Source organism: Seriola aureovittata, chromosome 15, assembly GCF_021018895.1.
Source record: "Seriola aureovittata isolate HTS-2021-v1 ecotype China chromosome 15, ASM2101889v1, whole genome shotgun sequence".
In the NCBI taxonomy this organism is placed as follows: domain Eukaryota; kingdom Metazoa; phylum Chordata; class Actinopteri; order Carangiformes; family Carangidae; genus Seriola; species Seriola aureovittata.
The window spans coordinates 6,098,346-6,119,825 of NC_079378.1; the positions used below are offsets into that span (position 1 = coordinate 6,098,346).

Here is a 21,480-nt window from a genome sequence, read left to right on the forward strand (position 1 = left end):
ACTATACAGTAATGTATGTAAAAGAGGTTATGATCTAATAACTTAAAAAAAAAAAAAACAGACCAGGAGTCTGCCTGCAGATCTACTGCTGGCTATGTTTCAACTTTTACAGTTTCACTTATTTCAAAACCTTTACAAACGTGTGTTGACATCCACATTAGTTTTTGCTGATTTTCCATAGATTCATATTCATATTTGTTGAGCAGCACATGGTTTCCTTTCAGAAAGTCATGTGGTCAATTTAACAAAGTATAAAACTTCAATATAAAATTTAAGAAATGAAACTACAATATTAACATTTGGTTTGTAACTACCACTGCAGTAATGTCAGGAGTTTAATTCAAAATGGGACAAATGTTCACTTCAACTGTACTTGAACACTGCATGCATGATGGATTGCATGTTGTGAAGCGTGTTGGCGCCGTGAGTTAGAGCGGATACCTGGCTGCCGATGATGTTCCAGGAGATGCTGGGCAGCGGATGGCCCTGAGCCTCGCAGCTCAGGTTTACCACTCGGCCTGTTGCCTCCTCCATCTGCACCTCCTGATCCATGCCCACCAGCTGGGGACCACCTACACACACACACACACACACACACACACACACACACACACACACACACACACACACACACACACACACACAGTATTCAATGCGTCTGCCATTAACAAGCCTGTTCTGCTCCTGATCTGCTCCTGTTTTAACTTGCTGTTACTATAAACTCAACGCCGCCTCCATGTTTACCTGTTGACTTGATAGATTCAAGATCATGTACATGCACTAATTCCACCAGTACAGCAGCAGAGTCACATCATGCTCACCCCTGCTGCTGCTCTGAGGTTTAACAGAAATACTGAGCTACTGTCAATGCAACTCAACACTTCCTGCACAGATGTTACACATTAAAGGTCCTCCTGCAGCCTGAAATGGCACGATCCGCCTCTTTCCTGATGGGTTTTTAATGTGAGAAGAAGAAGAGGAAGGCCGCACTCATTACTCAAATCCTTTTTTACCTCAAGTTCTAAAGATCAACATTTCAGCACACCGCCTTCTTTTAAATAAAGCCCAACAGGTACCTGGCTGACATTTACAGTAACTAGCACAGGTGTTTCAAATCAGAGTTCTCAAGGTCATTAACTTGGAGGAAACAGAAATAGAGTTTGTAGATAGGCTATTCATTAAAAAAGTCACACAACAAAAACAATAAAGTAGAACTTTTTTTGTGCATTAGAAATACAAAGAAAATGGATGTAAAAATTACCTAATGACAAAATTATTTGTTTAACTTTGGCTGTGTTTAATGTTGAAAGGGCATCAAAGTGTCTGTACTGTTTGGAAACTTCTCCTGGTGTCACAAGAGAAGTTGGTGAGTTGGTGGGGGGGTGGGGGTGGGAGGAACTGACCTTGGACGATGATGTGAACGGAGCCGCTGGTGTGCAGGGCGGGCAGGGAGGGAACGGTCACCTCACATATGTACTCTCCCGTTGTTTCGTAGGTGACGTCCTGCAGGTGCAACGTGTTCCCCTTACCCACCTGCTTCCCATCCTACACACACAAACAATTAGAAGAATTGAGCATTCAGCTAGTCTCAACATTTTTCTATCCCCTCACTGCCTGCTCCTTGTATGATTGTGAAGCTGATGTAGTGTAATCTGTGCTAAAGTCTAGAGTGTACGTACTTTGTACCAGACAGTGGATGTTTTCAGGGAGGACAGAGCGTTGCAGGTCGCGGTCAGATCCTCTCCTTTGAGCATGAACTCCGAGTCTTTAGGAACCACCACGGCTGGGTCCAAATCTGCAGACGACAAACACAGAGAAATCAAGACACAGAAGACGGCGTCACAAGGTTGAGTGGAATGAATTCAAAGGGGAAAGGAACAGTTCGTATTTCTGTCAGAGACTGAGGTGATCAATATGAATCTCATGTCAGTGCATTAAATATGGAGCAGACTTTCTCAACACAGATCTGAAGCAGGGGAAAACAGCTCGCCCAATATATGTTATGTTTTACATGTATGTGTTTGTGTGTAAGTTTCTGCAGGTGTGATCGGTCCTCACAGTGCACAGTGAGCTGCATTTCTCCTTTGACCTCGGTGTATCCGTCGGAGTCCAGAGGGCGACACTGGTAGATGCCGCTGTCTTTCCGCGACACCGGTGCCAGGATCAACACGTCACCTCTGCTCTCCAGGTCATCGTCCGGCTCCTGCAACACAGACTGTATCTGTGACCTGGTTCCATACTGTGAGCATGTTAAAGCAATGAAAAGCGACGAGGAAAGTGAGCTACGTTAGCATAACTTTAGCATTACATAAAAAAAAAAGGTGACTGAGTTCCTTCAGTTTTGTGGAGAGAGTGTTTGTGGGTGGAAAACAGCTGATGAATCAAACCCGCCCACTCGTGCATCATGTAATCTTTGGAGTTCTCTTAGAGAGCGATCAAACACGGTGAAAATCCTGCTTTGGTTGCCAGCCTAAAATCCTAGTTTTCCCAAATGATGCATGATTTCATCACTTTCAACTTTAAAAATAAAAAGCTGATGACATCTGAAATTTATTGCCAGAAGCTGATGTCGGTTTCAGGAATTATTTTTTTTTTCTTTTCAGTCTTCTATTCCTAGTTTCGGCCATCATGGCAACACAGCTGAGATGTGGGGACACAGCTCCAAAAGCAGCCACAATTTACATCAGAATCCATTAGGGCAGCAACCACAAGCGGTCAGACTCTGAGACCGTGTTTAAGCAAGTCCTAAATATTTAAGCCTAATATCTAAACCTGCTTACTTTAAAGTAACAATGAAGCACACAACATGTCTGTTACACTTTTCCCTGATCTGTAAAAACTGTGAGTCTGTACAACTATGGTGAGTATGTTTGGACAAAACTGAGCCTAGTGGGCATAAACAACTGACAGTGTGAGCGATAACGTTTGACTGGTTCATCCATTTCACTGTCCCTTGGTCCAGAGTGAAATATCTTGACAGCTACAGGATGGACTGTCATAAAACTGACTGTAGTCATACATCTTCTCCACAACATCAACTGTAATAACCTCCCACAGCCTGATACCGTATATACACAATGTCTCAAAATGTAATTGGTGGCATGACAGTGGAGGACACGGACACAGAAATAAAAGCACATTCACTGATTGACCTGAAGATTAATGAGCAGATTATTATTGATCAATGAAGGGACAGGACTCACACAAAGCTGAGGAGCAAAATCCCAACAATACAGAGTCAGGCTAACCTTTTTTTGAGTGAACAAAGAAACAAAAGAAATAAACACATATTGGTCGATAACACAAGTAACCTAAATATACCTCAAGACACAAACCACATACAGCCCCGGACCTCTTTAAGCATTACACAGGATGAGGAGAACAGTGGGCCTCTTCACTGAGTAACAAGAGCACATTCATTTCTAATAACACACTCAATATCATAAGAGAAACACGAGTGCGTAAGTGATTTACTTCCACATTTTGGTGTTAAAAATGATGAACCCACCATTTAATCTTCTATTGCCTTCACACACCCTCTAGTGCCACTCTCAGGTCAAATAATAATGCAACATTTTCAGGAGAAGGGAGCTAGCAACCTTGCCAACTCTCAGTTCGCAAAATAGTTGCTAAAGGGACAATAAATTCAGTTTATTCAAAATGTGTTTGCATCATAACTGCAAATGATTTGTTTTGTGGAGCAGTTAAAAGTGGATAATGCAACACATCAAGAACAGGACGTAATGATCTTATAACAGCAAAATTCCTTTTCATCCATATAACAATTGTGTTTTCTTTTGCGTAATGAGCCCGGCAGATTGAGTCTTGACAGACGTTTTGTCTGGTTAAAGCAGTGTCTAGCAGAGTAACTGTCTCCAGAGCTCAATTCATTTTGTTTTGAGAGAGTAAAATATTGCATAACACACACACAAAAAAAAAACACAAGAAAGAACAAATGCATTTTTTCTTCATCGTCTTTCACCGTAAAAATTACACTTTAAACTCTAAATCCGTTGTTCCAACAACCACAAACCAAACGTCCATGACTGCCCAGTTATGAAAAGTTAAAACGGCGGTCAGCTGAGTTTTTTGTATTGTCTGCACATACAATGGATGTGTGTCTGACATGGGAATGAGTCCTACCCATGAGCCCCGTCAGTGTGGCCTCCGGTCTCGGACCACAGCCTGGATCTGCAGGGTCAGAGCTGAGAGAGCCTTCACAGACCTTGCACACTCATGTCTACATGGGGCCCTGTGAGCTCTGCATATCAAAAACATTCCCTACATGTCTCCTGTGTGTCACCCATTCTCTCTTGGGGAGTTTTAGGGTGAGAAAAGACCCTCCATTCTTACTTGTTCTCTGCTGAAAATGAAGGGCGGCGGGGGGTTGCCATCACCCTGGCAACGCAGCTCCACAGTATCCCCCTCTTTGACCAAGCCCTGGGGCGACTCCTTCCACAGCTCCACCATGGTGGTGGGGTCTAAACACACACACACACACACACACACACACACACACACACACACACACACACAAAATGAAATTAAGCAGGCTTATTCAGCGAGCTGCTAAAGTCACTTTAACAAGGCCATTTCCACAGCGCTGACAGCACAGACTGAGTTTGGCTCTGCCTGCCACAGCGTCCCTACAAAACTGTTTCAAACAACAATGGGCCAACAGAGGAGAGAGGAAATAATGTGGCTGTTAAAATGCTTTTGGATGATGGGAATTTAAATTAATATGTCATTACTGAATATTTCAGGGTTTAAAGAGGTATTCGTGCGATTCAGCTTTGCATTTCCTTAGAAATTAAAGAAATGCAAGCAGCAAAGACCAGGATAACCCGACAATTATCAAGCTCCAAAATGCTTTTATTCTGACCACAGAAAGCTCCTCCACAGCATTAAAAGACTTACTAAATTGCTCTTCATGAGTAAAATTGGTGGAATTCCCCTTTAAAAGACAATCTGTTGTTTCTGTAATTGGTTAAGAGGGAAAATAATCTATTTTAAAATTACAATACTGTAGAGATTTTCCTCCATGACAACAGGACACAGGCGTCGTTTGGAGGGGAAAGAAAATTAGCTGAATAAATAAGAATATAATAAATAAGCTGAGCCGTGAACCTCTAACATAACGCTGCGTCTTCTTAAATGTTACACAGACATTAAAAAGTTATCACCAAGACTGTTATGGATGCGTGGGTTGCAGTGTTCCTGATGTGGCTCATGAATTATTCCAATAACAGCTTGCAGGTTTGACCAATGCATTAGCATCTGCTACAGTCAACTGAAACATAAAAATGACTTCCAGCAACAGTCACGCAATGATATGCAACAAAACACAGAGGACTGGATTCAATACAAATCAACAGTCTCTACACAACACATGTAAAAATAATATACAGAAAAAAAAAAATCACAACAGCAAGTATAAAACAATCAATGGAATTAAGATAAAAACAGGATTAAATTCTAAAGTCACTATAAATTAATGAGAGAAACATAACTTACTACAGTATTGTTTTAAAATACAACAAATTAGAAATATACAAATTACAGAGAGTACAATGTTTAACCTGAAAGTTTCTAATTGAGAGTAAAATTATATTTTTAACATTCCTTTTATGTTCCTTAAATCTATAAATATTTTCCCTGTTTCATTTTCATTTCTTCTGCAAGAAGATGTGAAATTAGAACAGACAACTTCAGAAACAAATGTCTGTAGAAAAAAAAATCTATTCGTCTTAACCCAGGGAGAGCACGGAAAAAATAAGTTTGCTTCTATGCCTCTTAAACCTTAACCTAGCACAATGAAAAGAAAAGAATTTGTAACTAAAAGCCTGAGTGGTTGCTGTAACTTCATGTGGCCTCACAGCAGAGGAAACAGTGAACTGACCGAACTGAGGTTGGACTTCCCAAAGATGACAGGGCTTTGGAGGAATTGTGTTACTCACAGTGAACAGTGATGTTGACGCTGTTGGACTCGACTGTCCTGATGGCTCCCGGGACAAAGAAGCTGACCTCACAGGAGAAATGGGCGTCCTTGTCCTCCTTGACCACCTTGTACTCCAAAGTGCTCTGGACGGAGTAGAAGCCACTGTACTCCCGGGTCACCAGGATCAACACGTTTACATCTGAAGCGTGGACAATATACATCAGTATGCTAACAATAAAAACATGTTTAGCAGGTAATATATATACGACAGCTGCCATTTTAGCTTAGCAGGTTAGCTTACTAACATTTACTACTTAGCATTAAACACAAAGTACAGCAAAATGTATTAAGATTCATCCTGTGGAGAACATGAACAAATGTACCAAATCTCATAATCTGTGTGAGCCAAATGACAGATATCCCCATAACATGGCTAAAAAGATCCCAGGTTTCTGAGATGCTTTTGGTTTTTACAGTTTGGTGTATGTAGAAAAGATTTCCCTGCTCCAGAGCTGTATGAATGAGCAGAACCCTAAATTACAATAGGGAAAAGTCACGGCCTTTAATTAAACCAGGGGGAAAGACAGGGCTGCTACCTGGCAGACCCTGTGACACAGACACAGCGGGTCCATCTACTGTTTTCACTTACGTCCAGGTGAGGACATCAGTGGCAGGCTGTTTCTGTACCAGGTGATATTGGGTTTAGGGAAGCCGTTCTGAGCCTCACATGACGCAACCTGGATGGAGAGTCACATTGACAAATCTTCAGTGGAGTGCGGGAAACTCAAATATTGACAAACAACAGACTTTACATCCTGAAGATTATTGTACTGGTCGCTCTCAGCATCTAAGACTAAGTGGACTCACCTTAGACGGCACCTCGTTGGTCACAGATATTCCAGCAGGGACACCCTCGATCACTGGAGCGTCTGGAGGAGCTGAATGAGGAAAATCATCACTTAAGTTTCATGAAACAAAGATAAATCTTTATGACATTCTTAAGATTTTATTTTACTTTTCTTTTTTTTTGGTCACTTTCTTACCAAACACCCTGAGGTGGGTCTTGCCCTCTGCACTCCCGGCAGCCAGCCCATTAACCTGGCAGAAGAACTCCCTCTCGTCTGAGATCTGGACGTCCTGGATGGTCAGAATTCCCTGCTGATCCGAAGTCACCTGGATGCGACCGCTGTATTCTGTGTTGTTGTCCACCACCTGCTGATTGCTGTCGCCGTAGAAGATCCGCTTCCGGGAGCTGTCACTGACCGCTCTCTGCGAGAAAACACACAGTCAAGACACACTTCACTTTACACTCAGCATCTCAGACAAACAGCACTTTAAGGTTAAATCAGTGGTTGATATTGGCCAGTGTTGCCTCAAGGCATGATGGGTAAAACATGTGTCCAGCTGGTTTCTCTCACACTGACTTAAGCTTGGTGTCGGACAGGCAGAGCATCAGGCTGAGCGGCATCAGATGGATCCTGATGCGTCTGTGTCAATGTTATGACATCACGCAGTTTTTAATTTTGGATAATGGTTTAAATAAAGTTCTAGATTTCAATAGTTTCCTGTGATGGAATGATGTTCCCTCTGTTTTCTATACCTTTGGGTCATTTAGCTGTGCACAGGCAGAGTTGAGGCACATTACCCCCCCCCCCATCAGGATTAGACGCTAGACTCAAATGTTTCCTTATACATTTTTATCAGCTGTTGGAGCTTAACTCTTCTTACATATATATAAACATGAGTTGTACACAGTTTATATGTGATATCTATATCATGGATTTAGAAATGTAAATGTTTGTGTCTCGTGATCTGTTATTAAGAGCCATGAGAATCTTTAAAAAGCACAAACTTGTCAGTGATCATGTAAATAGCAAGTCTGAGAAAGCAGGAAATACCAAATGCCTTTTTCACACACTGATTTGTAATCATGTTTGTCTATTAATAACCGAAGATGACCTTGACATCCCTTGTGTGCGCTGGAATTCCTACTGATCATGTTCCTACTGACTAAGTCTACATTATTCCTGCTCAGCACCCTGGTAGATGAATGAGCCTGTAGCCTATAACTTTAAAAAAAAAAAAAAGGGTTAGTGAGCATCCACATCAAAGAAAATCATCTTAAAATCTTTAAATCATCTTAAAATTAACAAAGGAGAGAGTCTAGGTATGTAGGTCTCAGCATTTACCCTCTTATTTCTTCTGTTTGGACAGATGAAATGTGGTGCTTCAACTAGAAAATGAGCTGGGGTTGATGATTCAAATTATTGAGGGGGGTGGGGGCAGCCCTACCCAGTACATGAGCAGTTGGATAGACAGTGTCAGTTTTCCACAGTGGGTCCAGCAGTACTCACCACAAACCACTGGATCATGACAAAGCTGGGCTCATTGTTGGCGTCAGTGAAGCTGTACTGGCAGGGGATCTGAGCCGAGTCACCCAGGTACGCCTCAACACTCTCATGCATCGTCAGCTCCACCTTGGCCCAGGCTGAAAAACACAGAGACATGTACATAAATCAACTCCATGCTTTCTGCGGGTGCTGCACCGTGGTCCCCGTATAATTCATGAACCATTCAAAACAGTAACAAACTCCAAATAAAAAATGGAATTCACTGTGACTTGAACCCAACATCGGTTCTTTATATCCAACTTTAATTTCGACTCAATCCTAATCTAATTCTAAACTGCCCTGTGTTTGGCAAATGAATGACTTGTCTTCCCAGACAAACCTGGAGCCAGTCGGCCATGTTAGCAGAACATAGAAGAAAAGGCTTCTTGTCCGCATAGCATAATGTTCATCCCCTTCTGCCTGGCTGACTGTAACCACAAAACCACATCTTGGCCAGAAAACCAGTTCCCTAGGCATCATCGAGAGAATGCAGGCATAGGAAGGCTAGCCAGTTTGACACTGGGCTGTTGAGTCAGACAGCCAAGAGCTTTCTTAGCCATGTTGGACTTGGCTGCTGTTATAAAGGGGCCAGCTCACACAGTGACAAAAGAAAACAAGATGGCACGAAAAAAGTCCATTTTCCCTGTTTAATCTGGTTCGGAGTTGGTATGCAAGATGATAAAGGGTACGCGCCCCCCCACCCCCCACACTGCCAGGTGTCACTGTCACTGATGTTCAGTGGATTTAATCTGTCGTGTGTTGTTATTAACTATTTTGGAGTAGTCTCTCACGCTTCTGCTTACTCTCACCACTTGATTTGTCTGCAGGACTTTTATTCATGAGCACAGCAAAGTACAGAAGTATCTCTGTATCTGTCTGTTGCTTAAAGTTGTGGCTCCTTTCCTTGAAGACTGATCAGATCCCTGCAGTCCGCTCTTCGATCTCTGCTTGAGGCTAGCAGCTTGAGGCTATATTAGCTGCTGTTAGCGTAACATTCCCAAATCTCTGATCAAACTGTAAGTGGTGGAGTTGCATTGTGGGAACGTACGCACCATTTTTTGACAAGAAGAAAAAGACAATTTCTCTGGTTCTGCTGCATTAATTTTGATTGTGTTATAGAGGTGCAATGCGACATACATGGAGCACTCTTCTACAGAATTGAATGCACTTGGTTCCTTTATACTCGTGAACTCTACAGAATAAAGAACATCATACAAAACACAAAAGTGAGAAACAAGCTTTATTGTCTTGAGGCAGAAATATTCATATTTTTTTCAGTTGTATTGTGTTTTCTGTTATTAGTATAAGCCAAAGTCTTGGGGCACTGTGCAGCTGTATTATCTGGGAAAATATACATTTAGTATTGTCTAATACGCAGAGGCAAGAAGAAAACAAACAAAACACACCCAGGGACATTCCAGTTGTTTTCGACAATTTAATGCTTTTCAAAAATAAAAGGAAAACAATTAGCAAGAGCCAGACCTCAGTGTCCTCATATGTGTTTTCAGCGTTGGTTGAAACAGACCATGCATGAAAAAAAGCTTTAAGAGTCCAGTTGCCACCCTGCTGCCCCCATTCAACCGGCTGCTCCCCCATCACCATCACCCCCCCTCCGCCCACCAAGCACCAATCATTTTCACAACTCATTTTTTTTTCTGGCTGTCCCTCCCTCCTCTGTCCGGGCCTATGCTCAGCCAACCATTCCTTTTAAGACAACCGGCGCGCCATTGTTCCCCCACCTGGGTGGATCAGACCCCCCCCCCCCCCCACACACACACACACACCCACCCCACCCACCCCACACACACCCACCCCACCCACCAGTCAGCCAAAAAATGCCATTTCATCCCCAGAGCTTAAAAACTGTTACTTCCTGGAATATCTATGACCAAAGGTTAAAAACAGTTCATCGTGTACTGAGGTGGTTGTTTACTACGACAAAGATAATGTGAGACGGCTTTTAGACAAGAAGCAGATTATGGAGACTGGAGAGCAAAATATGTCACAGAAGTCAGTGCAAAAACTGTTTTGTCTCTTTGGGGCCGTGCTGCTAACTTTTCAGCTAATCCGATTAGCACTGGGGGGCTGCTGGGGATTTGGCTTCCAAAGCCAACCTGGGACCGGTCTTATCTGTTCCTGTTGTGACTTTATGCTGCATGGACTAAAGCACAAACACACACGACCCATGATCTATGGACCCTGACAACCAAAACTGCTGCCTGTGGGTGTGGGTGTGTGTGGGTGTGTGCATACATTCGTGGCTGTCTGCTGTCTGTGTCTGGATGATACAGAGCTAATTCATTCAGAATATTTGAATGTGTTGACAGGATCAGGCTTGTGACTGGACAGGACCCCAAATGACCTGTCAGAGGGATGAACAACAGAAGGGGACAGAGAGACTTTCCCAGCTCAACAACAAACACAATTACATCTCAAATGGCAGATTAACTTCTCCACTAAGAGGTAGATTTCGTCACAAAACGCTGGTTGTCTATTATTCAGTCTTTATTATGTCATTCTTAAAATAACAGGATTATAGCAATTAAATTAAACCATCCTGAAAATCACTGTCATGATATGGTTCATGCTCATGTTTGAATGCTCTCCTTCCCTACATCCTCTCCTTTGTGATCCAGAAACTGATTTCAGTGCTGCCATCGCTGCACTGGTGTCAATACAATATCTTTTATAGTTTTATGCAAAATCCCTTTCCTCACCTGAAGCCAAACTTGTCAAATGATAAATCTTGATTTCTGAACAAGCGGAAAACACAAATATCAGAAATAGCAAAAAGGTCGTCAGCACTCGCATTATATTGTATAACACTTTTTTAAAGGCTAATGCAGCAGCTATTTAACAAGGGTCACACCCACATGGTCTCAGAAAAACTGAAGAAAGCCTTGGGCTGAAACACGTCCACTTCTTCCTAGTGCCATCAGTAGCTCAAAATGTTCACTTCTCCTCTCACTGCGTCTTCGTTGAATTGGCACAAAACTGTACAGACTCTCATGGTTCTCAGAGGATGTGTCCCAACTAACTGACTTTGCTGATCTTCAGTTATTTGATTGTTTTAAATGAAATGTCTTGACAACTACTGGATGGAAAGTCATAAAATCTGGTGTACACATTCATGTTCTTGGTCTGTGCTTGGCTGTTGGACTGACGTTATGATCAGGCCACTTCTCATGTAATGGACACTGACTTTTTGTCACAAAGTAAAAACCCGGCTTCCCCATTTCTGTTCCCTTCCGCCTCCTTCTTTCCTCCTTTCCTCACATCTCCTTGGTTCCTGGAAGGAGACAAATAGTACTGCTGGATGAGAGGAAACGAGGACGAGCAAATGCCAAATGTAACACAACCTGCCTCCAAATTAAGACCACATTTCCCATAAACACCAGTGGACAGAGACCGCAGTCCACAGAAGCACAGACGCACAGCGGCTGAATGCATGTCTGCATGACAGATCTCACTTGGTGCCACAAATACAATATCAGGAATGATTAGAGATTACTCTAAAATAAATGTTATGCAACACTTTTAACTCCTTGAGAACATTTACAGAGAAGCTTGAGTGTGTTATAGGGGACACAGACAGAATTAAGAGCACAAAGATGACAAATAAGTAGTTTTTTGTCCTTTCATTCAAAGGCAAACACAGACAGACTCACACAGTACTTTCACAATACAAATCAGACAAACAACAGGCATAATGAGGGGGCTACTTCCAGGACAGCCTCTGCATACAGTAGCTCATTATGTGCCCAACAGGCAGACAATACCCTCAGACGCTAACTAAAGTGGTCACCATTATTGGCTTCCCCATTTGATTAAGGTTGTCAGCTTAGGCCTGCAGTAGATCTGCAGCTCTGCCACTGATAAGAGTCCAAATCACCTCTGACACAACAACCCGGCCTCATTTACTTACCCTAATCCTTCACATGGCTGATGAACCATGAAATGAGACTGAATGCCTCTAAGAACATGAAAACGTCCAGTTATAAGTGTTCTGTAAACCCCCGTGTTCACTGGGGCATGTCAGGCTGATTTTTGAGGAGATGTGTAGAAAACAATAAAAAGACTGGAATATTAATATATATAAAAACGTGGTGTCTTCGGTTTGAATATTAAAATATGAAGATCAAAGACATTTTGGAACAAGCATATACAGTGGGGTCTGACAACACTTTCCAATTCAAGTGAATGGAAATTACATATTATGCATATGTAATGTCATACATTTTATTCCACATACATTTTGGAAAAAGAAAATCTGCTTTTTTGAAGCTACTTCTGAGAAAAAGTAAGAACTGATCGGTGTTTCAGAGTTTTTCAGGACTCCCTGAATAAAAGTTGTGTGCAGACACTGAGGGTCCCTCAGAGGATGGAGGGTGTAAAAAGCTAGCATGTAAGTGTGGATGACAGGGAGGAGGATTTCTCAATACGCAACCCTGGTGTGGTGTCGAACACCTGGGGGACACAGTGTACTGCCTGACATCAAAGACAGCACACACACACACACACACACACACACACACACACACACACACACACACACACACACACACACACACACACACTCGCACAGTGAAAGCACACAGCCCTACAGTGGAGATGAGAGCTCCTTGTCCTACTGATATGGCAATGGTTTCAGAAGCAGCATCTGGCACAAATCTCCCAGCAGCCTGTTCCCTGAGTGACAGGGAGTGGCAGCGAAGGGCCCGGCCTTTATTCTTTCACATAGAGAAATAAGGAAGTGCTGGGAATCTCCTCAAAGGCACCTTATGCATCAGTAACCCCCCCCCCCCCCTTTTTTTTCTTTCATGCAGCGGAGCATGTAGCAGATCCAGGTCAGGAAATGTATGGCAGTAGTCAAACCTTTTGCACCTGGTTTGTATTTTTCTGGCTCCGAACAATCCCCCACGCACCATGGTAGCTGCAACTGAGGTTGTGTTTAAGCGGATGAGACAGCAAAGTGCAATTCTGGTACTCATTTGGCATGATTACGGGCCACCTTTCCCAAGTGCAAAAGGCAATTTGGTTTTATCTGGAGGAAGCATACACACACAGCCTGGTTCCAGATGATTAAAATAAATTTGGTGATTGGTGATGGAGGATCACTGACCAATCAAAGCTTCATAGGCAGGATGAAGAACGTGGAACAAAGCAAGCTACCAACCTCCAGCCATAAAGATGACCATAGAAATGGCTGTTGACCTCCCCCAAAAACACAAAACATCCTCCATGTATGTTGTGTTTGGCCACTTTCACTTTGCCGAACAATTTCTCATCTTCTACAGATTGAAGAGCACATCACAGTACAACCTGAAGAGTTGTACCATGATGATTCTTTAATAGGTTAATTCTGTGAGTGATTCCTGCCAGTTATGTGTCTGCATGTCATGGATGTGCTCAGTGAATCTCACCGTTTGTTGTTGTGGCCTGGTTGTCGCTAAAAACATTACAACTTATCGCACACAGAAAAAGATGTACAAAACTTCTGTGTGATTTGATTTGCTGTGCTTAACACAGAGGGAGATTTTAACAGGTTTTGACTCCACTTTAAAACAGTTATATAGACACCAGCTATCCTCTTGTCTTTGGTGGTTTTTCCTCTATCTTTATTCAGCAAGTTCTCTAAAATGAACATATTTGGATTATAGTGTCCACAAAATGCAATCTGTGTTTCTGAGTTAATGCTTTCAAGAGATCCATTGAAGCCCCTTTGGCATCTTAACTCTCTTAACCTGCGCACCGCATGTCTTACAAAAACATGTTGCCATGCTGAATGTTTCTCTACTTGTTTTGCGGGTTTCACTAGATCTTCCATCCCCTTACAAACCATCCGCCAACACTGGCTTTTAAAGAATTGCTAATCATTCCCGCTGGTTAGCAACTTCTTCAGCAGCCACATTAATTTTTCATCATCACACCCAGTGGGTGAGACTTCATTAAAGGAGAAACATAAATGTTTTATTTATGCTTGTATCTGATGTTCAGCAGTGAGTGCGGCTTGTTCCTCGGCATCCACCGCTCATCAATAGCCCCCCTCCGGAGCTGCTGGTCTCTGGCACGCAGGTTGCTCCACAGCCACAGGATGGCTAATTAAAGGTCAACAGGCTAAACACTGTATCTACATCAAGGGGGGTTTCCTCTGGGTATCAGCAGAACGAAAACAAATTTGGAGAATAAGCCTGCAGAAACACAGTTTACTAGAAACTCGACCCCACGGCGATAAATAGAAACACAACATAAATACAAATTGGGCCCAATCCAACTATAACACCTGTAGATGTACAACTGTCTACCACCTTACTGCTAGTGCCTGAATACAGTCACTGAAACTAAACTAGGAACCAGGGCAGATGCAGTTTCCACAATCCAGAAATACCCCTGACCACAATGCTGTAGTTCTGGGGAAATGCTGAATTTAACTGTTTGTTTTCCATTTCAAACATAAATATCAATTTGAGGATACATGATTGGATTTCCTTGCTCTAAATGGATTGGTATCTTTGGACAAAACACCAACCACAAGTGCGCAGGACGTCCTGACCTATTGAGAAATGCGTGCGTTAAACCACCCACCTTTGGAACCATTCGGCTCGATGAACTTAACATTCATCAACATGTCAAGTAATATGACTTAACTGAAGGTAGGCAAAAAAAAAAAAAAAAAAAAAAAGACGTTTTGAGGTCGAGAGAATCTGGAAACGACAGTGATTCCTTCTTCGTCTCATATTAAAGTGTGTGAAAGACGAGACATTAAGGTAAGAGGGGCCAGGTACGAGGCCTCCGCTGTTATTCTAACACTAAAAATAGGAGACCTTTTTTCCCCAATCAAACCTCTGACGACAGCAGACTGACTCGCTGCTGTACTCCAACAAAGGCCTTCTTATCCCCGGCCCTGTGGTCATCATCACAGTGCCGAACATCCTTGAAAGCTGCAAACTGGGTGCCAACTAAAATCAGCTTTCCTTCAACCCTCCAGCAGAAAGGAGCTGGCCTGAGGTAATCGCTTCCATTTCGATTCCCAGAAACCAACTAACTTTGAATAAAACAGTCATTGTTGTGAGAGCATCAGACCTGTTCAATACTATTTCTTTTGGCACTTTTGCCTCTGTTGGATAGTTGGCGATGTAGATTCAGACGGGAAACATGCGGAGAGTGACGGTTATGAAACAATGGTAGCTGGCCAGAATCAAACTGGTTATATGATATGTCTTTACGACCGAGCTCCAAGAAGGACCCCTACAATCAGTACTATTTCTCCTACAACCACCAAAAACACCATGATGTAGAATATTTGCAGGGTTTTTGCTCGCTGCAAATACACAGAAACAACAGAGTACATTCACACACACGAGAGTTTGTCAAGTCAGTGAGCACTTTTCAGTTTAAACTACTCACAAACCTTAAGAAACAAAAATGCAGGCACTCATAAACAAGACAAGAATTTTGTTAATACTGTAAAATGAATGTCACATCCAGGCCAATCTCTGCTTCTGTAACTCAGCTTTCCAGTACACTCCTATCTTCATATGGGCCTGCGCTAAATGAATATGCTTCACATCACATCAAAGAGTAAACACCAAAGCCTTTTTCTTTTGGTTCTGACCTCAATAAATATTGCTAATAAAATTTTCATAAAAATTGATTAATTGGTTTAAAATATTCAAGGAGCTGCCATACACTTACACTACAGCAGAAAGCAAGAAGCAGAGCCTCCAAAAACAGCATGATGAGAAATTCCTCTGGTCAGCATAATCACTAATGTAAACAGGCTGAATCTATTCAGTGGGAATATGATGATGTAGCCTCCCATTGTTTTTTACATAAAAATCTTACACAATTAGCTTCACTGGTGATTACGAGCTGCGTCTCTATCAAACACACAGAGAAGTCACAAACACTTCCATTGCTCTGAATGCGTGTCTTGTGTGTGAATTCACATTGGTCTGAACTTTCTGCATTGTTGTGTCTGTTTGTATCATCAGACTTTATTAGCATTTGAGCAGCGCCTGTCCTACAACAAAGGCCTGTTTGTGCACTCCCTCTCCTTTTATCCCATGTACCAGACATGAGGCGAGCTGTCGGGCGAGCGTGCCACACCTAATTCACCAGGATCAAAATGGCGAATCCCAGCCCCCCCCACCCTCAAATTCCCCCCCGCTGAGAACCTTAATGCTCTCAAAGAGAATATCAGAGTGATCACAGGTGCACTGCTGTGTTAATGAGGAGGAGAGGCTACTCCCTGTGCCCTGGCCAGTCCTACTAACAACAATCCCCCCCCCCACACACACACACTGTTGTTTATTTTGACTGTATTAAATAATAATCTCAATTGTGTGAAACCCACAGTCCGAAACGATGCATTTCCACTGAGACAGGCCAGGTGTGAAAATGGGCAGCGCTCCAATCATCTCACAAACTGAAGTGCGCTTTCAGAATAGGATGACAGAAACCTGGACCAGATACAATGAATATTCAGGTGAAAAAGCTAATTAAATTAGTAGAAGAACATACAGTAAATGCAGGTACATGATATCGCGCTTCTATCTTCCAGTATCGCGATACTGGATCATTATTAAATTGGGTGACGTTTCTCCTAAACTGTTGGCCTAATTAACAAAACCAAGTTTAGAAGATTTAAGAAAAAGAGAAAACAGAAATGATATAAGTTTTACACTGTGAATCATAAAACAAATGTAGGCACACTAACCACTGAAAATGGTTAACATTAAAATATTGCCACTAAGCCATTATATGCCAGTCTAAAGATCCTGACTTAAATGAGATGATATATCAGTGTTTGTGTTTCTGCGGGCAGAGCTCAGCGTTGACTGCTTGCATGCATGCCTGCAGCTGTTCTGAAACAAGAGATGAAAACTGCTGATATGGGGGGTCTGCGTATGTATGTGTGGGTTTGTGAATGTATGCCTGTACTGGAATCTTATCAGCCAAATCACTGAGCCACTCTGCAGCTGTTGGACCACAGAAGAGATCACAGCAGATTCACAGGAAACAAAGACAAAAAAAAAAAAAAAAAAAATAGAAAAAAGGAAAAAGATTTTAGGCTCAGATTACACTTGTGGATGTCAGTGTTTTTGTGTGGTTAATCAGTAAAAATCATTTGTTTGGTGAGCTGTGAGATGTTCTCTGGCTGGGTGAAGGACAATTACTTGCAGGTTAAGGAGAGTGCAGCCCAGACAGTTGCAGGCAAGGCAGTCAGGGTGGGGGAGGGAAACTTGTGGAGGAGGGCGGGGATGGGAAGCAAACAAAGCACATGTGGGCTTTAGCTGCTACTGGATAACTGCAGGCTTTCAGAAACACTGCACATAGTACTTCATGTCCAGCGCAGTGTCTTGACGGATGAATCTGCATCGTGCTGCTGCAAACGTTGAGACGGGTTTCAATTTTTGTGCATTGTTGCTGTTGCCCTCTCTGTAGGCACCAAACTGGGTCCATGTGGTGAAATTAATGAGAGGGCTGAACTTTATTTCATGCAGCGTTTATGTCAGTCTGAACACTGCCAAACGCCACAGACGGGAAGCTGGACTCATACAGGTTATAGGAGGCAGATTAGAACGATGATATGCAAGCGTCTTTGTTGCCACCACCACCTCAACAATTGAGAGGATTTCCCAGAGTGCACTGCTTGTCACAAAGAAAATCAATTATATATTCCAGATTTCTAATTAAAGTTCACATTGACGTCTTTAAATCGCTTGTCGAACGACTAAAAAGATTGATCATTTCTCAAATTTTCTGTTTATCTCAGTTAATCAGCTAATCATGTCAGCTCTGCTACTTATATACTGTTCTTATTAAGACAAAACGTAAAGTGCATATGAAGCTGTAGCTGTGTGCATGTAAACACAGTATGTGAGAGTCAAAGGTTCAGACTGTGTTCACCTTCACCGCAGCCTTATTGACACGTCTCAGATCTAAAAAGCCTGTATTTTCACAACAAACCTGCCCCGTATTTCACATCAACACACAGTTCTCGCCTGGAGAAAGTAATAAACACTTTGCCCATCTTTTCGAGCACGAGTCAGATGCCTCGCAGTCGGTCAGACACAATGTCAAACACAATGATTTATCTGTGTTCAGAGCTCATAACCAGCTGCATTGTTTGATATGAGAGCAGAGAGCAGCTTTATCTTGATCTCTAGACTGGGAGACTCCAGTTCTCAGGGCTTAGCAGACAATATCCGCCACTTGTTTTATTCACTTGGCCGCAGCGTGCCAAGACCTTGAGCCAGGGCTCTGGTTATGACTGGATTCCCAGTCGTCGGGTGGCAGTGTGTCCCGCTGCGCTGGGGAGGACGGAGGAGGTGGGCATGTCACGTTGACACAAGCAGCTGTGAACAATAGGAACGTCGCCCCCATTCCCATGCCGTGGAAGACGGGGGGGCAGCTGGGGAGGGGAGCTCTGCCGACGACACCTGTGGGCAGCCCATTTGTCAAGTGATTTGTGGGAAGAAGCGTATGAGCAGTGAAAAGAGAGGAAGGAGGGCAACTGAGGGTGTGTGTGTGGACGGATGAGGGGGGGATGGGGGAGGTAACTTAGAAGAGTATTATCACAAGACCACACACAATGAAATGCCTGTTGAACTCCCTCTCTAACACACCTGTGCGCCTATAAAAAAGCTTGCACTTCCTCTAACCCTGTAACTCATGCCACGTTGAAGTTCTGCCTAACAGTGAGAAATTTCTATTTTCATTTTAGTTAGTTTACTGGCCAACACAATTATCTTTCACATTCAAAACTAACCACCATGATTGGAAGTCCCAGAAGCCCCCGGTCCCATGTTGCACAGGAAAAGTGTGTGTGCACAGCTGTGGCACGGAAGTTAGTGTGTAAGTTTACGACGGACAGTTTTTAGTTTTTCTTCCACAGTAATCTGACTAACCTGAAGGTTTGTCTCAGGTCTGTCTGACTGCTTGAGTTTCTGGACTCTGTACTCAGCAAGTTTGTTGCTAGAAAGTAGTCAATGTTACTGATGAGAGGAACAATACAACACTACAAAAATAAGACGACAATGTGACCGTCATGATGTCTGTTTTTGTTTAAAGCACTCTGCCACAAACAAACACACAAACAGAACAAAAGGCACAATATTAATCAACATCAGCAGCTTGGTATTTAACAAGAATCTAAATGAGACAAAAGTTAGATTTTATGCTGAAACATGTATAAATTAACTTCCACAGACAAGCACACCGGGAAAATCCTCTGGCAGGAGCGCTCCTCTTTGATTAGGCGGTTGATCTTTTAACAGCATCCAATATCAGGGCTGAGGGAGTGGGGAAGGATTTGATATTTAAGCATCTCTTTATCCTCTCCCTTTTGAAATGTCAAGTTCAAAGATCCAGCCCAGCGGCCTTGATCTGTGAGCTAAGACGACCCAGAGAATTGGCCGACAACTCCGAGCCGTCATCGCACGGCAGAGACGACCACAGCTTTGTGCCGAGTCGCAAGACGGTACACATGGAGTGTTATTAACTCTGATTATATTAAAGTCTGTAAACAGGCTTTTGATGTTTGTTCCTTTTGCTCCGGTCAGACCTGCTTAATCGAATCAAAGCAGTGTTTTCTCAGTAATGAAATGCTCATTGGATGTTTAAGCCTTTTCTAATTGAATTTAACTTATTCAATTAGGACACTTTCCCAAGCAGCATCTCTCATGTAACACTCGTATCCCACAGTGTGTAAAGTCCTTTTCAGATTGTGTGAGTTATACAGACAAATGCAAAGAGGGTTTTGATGTCTGTGATGAAGAGAGGGGGATGGACATGCTGCTCCACCATTGTGAGCGCAGTTCCAGTGTCAGTGAGTGAAGCACTGCCAGTTCATTTAGAGCCAAACAGAGCCTGATGTCCTGCTGAACTGGAGCCAAGGCAGGCAATGCACTGAAAATAACACTAATAGGCCACAGATAGAGCCGAGCCAGTATTATGCTCTTCACCTTAGAACCTCATCGCAGTGCCATAAAAGTTATATTAACCCTTTACGTTTATCATATATGCCTTTTTAGCACTTATAAGCAGCATATGAACATTTCATAAATGCTTTGTAAGTGGCTTTTTTGTAGTTATAAGCAGATATTATTGTCTACAGCTCCTGTGGACACCTATAAGAAAGGTCTGGAGTTTATACTAATAATTAGAGACAATATAGTAAAACAGCTCATATAAAATATGTTTTAGAAAATGCTTATGGCAGATTGAGTCCACTGAACGATGAATATTGCTTACATAAGAAAGCACAAGGTGAGAACATGAAGGCAATTTAACTGCTGAGTCAGACTTTATTCAGAGAAGTTTTAAAAAGTTATAAAGTAGGTTAAAGTAAATTCAGGTTCCAAAGTATCAGCTCGTTTTCTGAGGCCAGGCTACATCTGTCACTACCAACATGTCAGCGCTGTGGACAGCGCGACTGCCTCTTATTAAAAAGGGGCGCTGCAGTGATTTTCCACATGAGAATCAGTTGACTCACCGTGGAGGAGTGAGACTCAACCTGTGGGAACAGTTGTATAATGTCCTCTGTCCCCTGATAATGTCATCTCAGCTCAGGCTCCAAGAAGTTTATAAGAAAGCCTCCAATATAAACTGGGGCGGTGGAGTTTGAAAGACCAGTCAGCGTGGCATTATGGGAAGCGTATGGATCAAGAGTTTCAGAAGCTTGACCAATGGGCAAGGAAGAAAAGTCAGGATGCCTCGATTTCATCATTTTACATTTTCCCTGCGGTACCCATTTAAAATCAAATATAAAACAGAAAGAGACAAACAAAAAAATATTCATGATTTCTCTTACGGTCAATTCTGATAAAACACCAAATCCAACAATGAACTGAGCCGTCTAACAAGTACCGTCTGTGCAGCCAAAACCTGACAGAGCTTTTAGTCACACAGGTGGGAACTGTGGTTTATCTTGAGTCAATTCCACAAACACTGTGCTAATGCCAAGAACAATCACTACAGCACCAAATGTGTATTAAACCACAGGTGGAAACAGCCTCCAGCAAATTCACAATTCCCTGTTTGAGTAACGTTTGCTAAAAACTACAGAACCAAGCTGTTTTAGGAAATTGCTGGGTTTTACTATACATTTCTGAGCTGAAGATTTATTTGTTTAGTTCAACAGACAGG

At 42.6% G+C, this 21,480-nt stretch overlaps 1 protein-coding gene across 1 annotated transcript in view; it reads right to left on the reverse strand.

Moving 5' to 3' along the window:
- mcama (melanoma cell adhesion molecule a) overlaps positions 1–21,480 on the reverse strand; it is a 59,578-nt gene that overhangs the window by 9,604 nt on the left and 28,494 nt on the right. The window contains exons 4-13 of the mRNA XM_056396865.1: positions 8,293–8,426; positions 6,982–7,207; positions 6,806–6,876; positions 6,588–6,675; positions 5,958–6,137; positions 4,354–4,481; positions 2,059–2,203; positions 1,680–1,795; positions 1,404–1,545; positions 442–572 (exon numbers count right to left, since the gene is read on the reverse strand). Of these exons, the coding sequence (XP_056252840.1) occupies positions 442–572; positions 1,404–1,545; positions 1,680–1,795; positions 2,059–2,203; positions 4,354–4,481; positions 5,958–6,137; positions 6,588–6,675; positions 6,806–6,876; positions 6,982–7,207; positions 8,293–8,426 (1,361 nt within the window). The remainder of the gene's footprint in view (positions 1–441; positions 573–1,403; positions 1,546–1,679; positions 1,796–2,058; positions 2,204–4,353; positions 4,482–5,957; positions 6,138–6,587; positions 6,676–6,805; positions 6,877–6,981; positions 7,208–8,292; positions 8,427–21,480) is intronic.